Source organism: Gossypium hirsutum, chromosome A02 (genome assembly GCF_007990345.1).
Source record: "Gossypium hirsutum isolate 1008001.06 chromosome A02, Gossypium_hirsutum_v2.1, whole genome shotgun sequence".
NCBI classification, from domain to species: Eukaryota; Viridiplantae; Streptophyta; class Magnoliopsida; order Malvales; family Malvaceae; genus Gossypium; species Gossypium hirsutum.
In genome coordinates, this window is record NC_053425.1 from 96,354,821 (window position 1) to 96,361,085 (window position 6,265).

General features: G+C 38.4%; 1 protein-coding gene across 1 annotated transcript; it reads left to right on the forward strand.

Moving 5' to 3' along the window:
- The first annotated feature begins 4,197 nt into the window (after positions 1-4,197).
- Positions 4,198-4,851, forward strand: LOC107952338 (uncharacterized). Its single transcript, XM_016887599.1, has one exon. It carries the CDS (start codon positions 4,198-4,200, stop codon positions 4,849-4,851), a length of 654 nt encoding a protein of 217 aa, XP_016743088.1.
- Positions 4,852-6,265: the final 1,414 nt, after the last annotated feature.

Consider the following 6,265-nt stretch of genomic DNA (forward strand, 5'->3'; position numbering starts at 1 on the left):
TCTATGTATTTTTTTCTAGAATTTTTGGTCGGGCCAATTAGTACAGTTTATTAGTCAAAGTCTCCCAAGTTGCAGGGATCGACTACACTGACCTTTGCCCATTACGACTTGGATATCTCCCTACACGGGGCTTCAATACTGATGCCGTTTGTTTCTATGAAAACTAGACTCAGAGAGGAATCTGTAAATATATGGTACGACCCCTAATTATCTCTGGTTAATTTGTAATGAATTTCCAAAGTCGGAGCAGGGAATCCAGAAACCGTTCTGGCCCTGTCCCACTATAATCTGATTATCTCATAATATTCTGCCCATATGATCTTTTCGTTACTTCCTCATGAAAGCAGACTCATCGAGCTTCGATTACATAATTTATTCATCAATTAATTCCACTCCTACTATTTTTAGTGATTTTTCAATCTCATGACACTGCTGCTGCCAGCATCTGTTACGAAAGTAACTAGGTCCATCTCATGCCTACCCTTGATCCAACTCAATCGAACATTCGTGCCATTTTCGCATGGCTTAAAGTTTACATGTCAAAATTCAAACACAACGTAATAGCTTATACATGCCAAAATGTTCTTCTAAGCCAACTAAGAAGAAAGTACCAAAACTTGCTATCCGGTGTGATGACTTCGACGACGGCCTGACCCCGCAAAAATAGATGAGTCCAAGCAACCTATAATGGGTGACAAGGAAACACCGAGTGAGTTTATAACTCAGTAAGTCATAAGCAATGCACTACCGTCCATCAATAACATTATCACAAGAGAAAACAAAATGGAACGAGGCTAATTACTCCATCCATTCCGAACCATACCATAGTTCCTCCAACCTATCGATTCAATTTCATATCAATTCATGCATTCACATTCCATATACTCATCAATAGGACATTGAAGCATTTTCATAAATCAATTTATTTTCGTTACAATCAAACGACTAAACGGCCTTTCACCCATCCTACGATAAATTTTATGTACGTGACTTCAAGTATAGTTGTCACATAGGTTCAAACTTACCGAGCTCAACACCAAGTATAAGCATAGCACCTATTAGCCATGTACTCAAGACACTTACCCGATCCGCTGTCCGCGATCGACTCAACAGTGTCGCACACATAGTGTCCATAATGATTCACGAATGTATATTGAGTCCGCACCCTCAGTGCTATATAATCAACTCGCACACTTAGTGCTACGTAATCAAATCGCACACTTAGTGCTACATAGTCAAACTCGCACACTTAGTGCCGCATGGTCAATTCGCACACTTAGTGCATCATATTCATTTCGCACACTTAGTGCAACATAGTCGAATCGCACACTTAGTGCTGTACAATTTAATCCCGCGCACTTAGCGCCAATCTCATGTTCATAAATGGTTATCCCGCACGTTTAGTGCCGAGATCAACAACTCAGTACATCTTACCTCTTTTCTTTCATTCAACAATTTCATCATCACATACGTACATGCATATATATATATACGTATATTTATTCATTCCATTCAGCATCAATACATACACATTATGACCATTTGAAATAATACCAACTACATGCTTAATGACTTACCTCGTGTTGGGTAAGACGGTTCCAACTCGGCTACTCGATAACCTTTTCTTTGCCTTTGCTCGATTCACCTCCTTTAACTCCTTGAGCTAAATCAATAATTTAACTAGTTTAACCACCTTGCTAAATATTTACAATCCAATTTCACATGTACATGTATGTTAGTATATTCGGCTAATAACCTCATGCAACAACCAAAGCCGAATCAACTAAATATACTTATGAATATATATATATCATCATCGAAATCACCTAAGCTTAGACATCAATTTTTAATTCCAAGCAAGTTGCCGAATGCAACCTTACTAAATTTTCATGGATTCAAGTCATGGATTCAATATACCATTACCATGAAATCAACAACCAAAAATTCATAGACAATTTAGGAAAATCACATTACAAATCTCAAATTCAAGCAAAGACCATGGCCGAAATGCACATATAACCACATAACAAAAATATTGAACCTTTGGTTGCCTAACTAGCTTAACATCCATCAAATTTAAAATCAAGAAACTCACCTCATCTATAATCAACCCTCAATACCCTAAAGCATCAAAAACGACATCAAAGAAATACAACCATCCATGGCCGAATGTCATCTTCTTAACTTTACAAAAAAAACATTTGCCATGAGCTAGCTTCTATACTTGATGGTCACTCCAAATATACAAAGATTTTCAATGATAGAGCATTAACATACCTTAATCCACTTAAAGGTGACCAAATGCCTTAACTTCAATTTCTTCTTTTCTTTCTTTAGGTACGGCTAGAACCCAAAAACAATGAAGTCTCCCCTCCTTCCCTAGCTCACGGCACTTCAAGAAAAGAAAGAAGGTGAAGACTTCCTCTTGCTTTCTTATTTTATTCCCCCCTTTCTTTTCCTTTTTTTTTGATCTATTTTAACCATTTACTAATAAAAGCATCATTAAAAATTCAACTTAATGGAAGAACCATCCTTGCTTGGCCGGCCACTACTTGAGGTTTGGGTGATTTGACATGCAAACCCAAGTTTCCTCACTTTGTTATCATTTGATCCTTACATATTCCCCTATCATATTTTCTTAGGTTCTCAACTAAGTCAATCACATGAAATTCACCTTCATAAGTCTAATTTAAAACATCAAATTTTCACACATGCACTATGGTTTAAATTCATGAACAATTACATAGAAATCACATTAACATACCTTTGATTTATGAACTAACCATGGCCGAATGCCTTGGCTTCTTCTTCTCCCCTTTTTTTTTTCTTTCACTAGTTACGGCAATGGGGAAAAGAAAGATGGACATACCTTGTTTCTATCACTCTTTCCTTCTTTTAATTATTCTTTCTTCCATAATATAAAGCCATTAACTATTATCATGCTATAATAAAAATGCATATAATATCTATCAACTATCATTATGGCCGGCCACTAATTAAAAGTGGTCCATTTGACATGCAAGTCCCTCATGTCAATAACTCATGTATTATTTGGCCACTTTAAATTTCACCTATCACATTTTCAAGTCTTATCACATGGGTCCTTTCTTATAAATTAACACCGCCTTGATAAAAATCAAGGCACGAAATATTCACACATACAAATTCCACATACAATAAGCACAGAATATAACATCTAATTATTTTTGTGACTCGGTTTCGTGGTCCCGAAACCACTTTCCGACTAGGGTCACTTTAGGGGTGTCACATTTTACATTCGATAAATTTAGACCATATTTAATATTATCTAAAGTTGTTGTTTACACTGACCACTTAGCTCTTCGATACCTTCTTACTAAAATAGATGCAAAACCTCGACTAATAAGATGGATTTTATTGTTGCAGGAATTCGATTTAGAAATTCAAGATAAGAAAGGAGCAGAAAATCTTGCAGCAGATCATCTATCCAGATTAGAAAAGCCATATCTTAATGAACTGAATGAACAGAAGATAAATGACTCATTCCCTGAAGAATAACAGTTTGCTATCTTTAACTCTGAGGAGCCTTGGTTTGCAGACATTGCAAATTATTTAGCTGCTAACATTATACCAAAAAGGTTGACGTATCAGCAAAAGAAGCGATTCTTTACTGATGTGGAAAACTATTTTTAGGAAGAACCTTTTATTTTTCGTATATGTGTAGATCAAGTAATTCAAAGATGCGTTACAGAGACAGAAGCGATTAAAATTTTGGACCATTGCCACTTAGGACTAACTGGGGAAAATTACATGGAATTAGGACCACCCATAAAATACTCGAATTAGGTTTTTACTGGCCCACACTATTCTAAGACGCCAACAGGTATGTTGCTACTTGCGACAAATGCCAACGAACAGGTAATATCTCTAAACATGCTGAAATGCCCCAAACATACATGCTCTCATATGAAATCTTTCATGTATAGGGTATTAATTTCATTGGTCCATTCCCTAGCTCATTTGGGAATAAATACATATTAGTAGCCGTTGATTATATGTCTAAATGGGTGGAAGCCCAAGCCTTACTTGCTAATGATGCTAAAGTAGTGGTGAAGTTCCTTAAGAAACTTTTCTCTCGATTTGGAACACCTAGTGTAATCATCAGTGATTAGGGCACTCATTTCTATAATACTCAATTTGATAAAACCCTTAAGAAATATGGAGTTTTTCCACATAACAGCTACCCCTTACCATCTTCAAACTAGTGGACAAGTCGAAATCACAAACCGGAAACTTAAACGCATTTTAGAAAGAACTATAGAGACAAATAGGAAGGAGCGGGCAAAGAAATTAGATGATGCTTTATGGACCTATAGAACCGCTTGTAAGACCCCCATAGGAACATCCCCTTATAGACTTGTTTATGGGAAGAGTTGTTATTTACCGCTTAAACTAGAACATAAAGCATTTTGGGCTATAAAGTTCCTAAACTTTGATCCTAAACTCGCAGGTGAAAAGAGATTGATGCAGCTGAACGAGCTAGATGAATGGCGAGCTTATGCCTATGAGAACTCACGATTATACAAGGAAGTAACTAAGCGCCGCCATGATTCTCATTTAAAGCAAAACAAGCAATTTGAAGTTGGAAATATTATCCTGTTATACAACTCAAGGCTCAAATTATTTTCTGGGAAGCTTAAATCACGATGGTCAGGTCCCTACATAGTCCAAAATTTTTTTCCATACGATACAATCGAGGTAAGTCATCCAACTCAAGGCACCTTCAAGGTAAATGGACAACAGCTTAAACTTTATAACGGTGAGGATTTCAAAGACAAGGGAGAGGAGCTACGGCTCTGCGAACCTAAATAAACATACCTACCAGGTACAGTCGAGCTTAGACTTTAAATAAGCGCTTCTTGGGAGGCAACCCGAGCACTAACCCCACTAAATAGCTTAGTTTGTTTTGCCTTTTTGTTTTATAATCAGAATATAGGTATTTTCAGCACACACGGCCTAGCACACGGGCGTGCTTTCGACCGTGGGCTTCCCACTGGTAAGCAACACGGGCATGGCCATGGTCGTGCTAAAATAGGACAAATATTTTTCTCAAGACAGGATGACACATGGACTGCGATAAATAGCCACGGCCATGCGGCACAGCCGTGCGCATCACACGACTAAGGGACACAGGCATGTCCCAGACTGTGGTAAAACTGTACCTTAATTTCCAAAAAAAGATCAGTAGAGACATGGCTTATGATAAATCACTATGGCCGTGCGAGGCGGCCGTGGGAGACACACGGCTTGTACCACGGGCTTGCTTGAGGCTGTGTGAAAACTTGCCCAAAATTTGAAACAATAAAAAAAGTCAGAATAGAACACGGGTGTAGGCCATGGTCGTGTTCCATGCACAATCCTGACTAATTGACACAGGCGTGTTAAATTGGACATGGGCATGGGAGAAATGAAGCGAGCACCACATGGCCGTGCGATGTGGCCATGTGGGTCACATGACATTAACACACAGGCGTGTCCACAGGCCGTGTTCGATACTGACTTGAAACATCAAACCATAACATAAGCTATGAACACAGGTGTGGTGAACCTAATACGGCCGTGGGAGAAGCGAACGATCGTACACACGGCCGTGCGCACCACACAGCCTGGGGACACAGGCATGTTGAAGCAATCGTGTGCGATCCTGACTACAAAATTCACAAAAAACACGGGCTGAGAGCATACCACACGGGCGTGGGCTACAATTTTGTGGCCCAAAACGAGGCTTAAACGACCGTGGCTTCCAATTTAATCCCCCTAACCCTAATTTCTCCCTTTACCCTTCACTATTCATCATCTTTTTCAACAAACCCCCTTCTCTTTCTCCTTTTTTCCCTCTCTTCTCCCTCACCCCTTCCACCTCTCATCATAGACCACCCCGTGCGTACACCGAGCACCACCAAGCACCACTGTGTTTGTCCATCCTTTTCTCTCCATTATCTTTATTTCTTTTACTATCTTTATTTTATTTCTTGTTTCATTTGACTATTTTTGGTTATTCGTTACACTGCTAATGATATTCATGCTTGTGATTATTATTTTTGTTTAATGATTTTCCATTTTACTGCTAATAGTGCTTGACCTATGCATAATACTACATTCACTCATTTTTGGTCTTTTGTGTTTCCATGGATTTCATTTTTTCCTACTCTACACACCATATTTCATATTATCATCTCACTTGCATCTCTGTTTCATTGTTTCTTCATCTATTTACTGCTTTCAT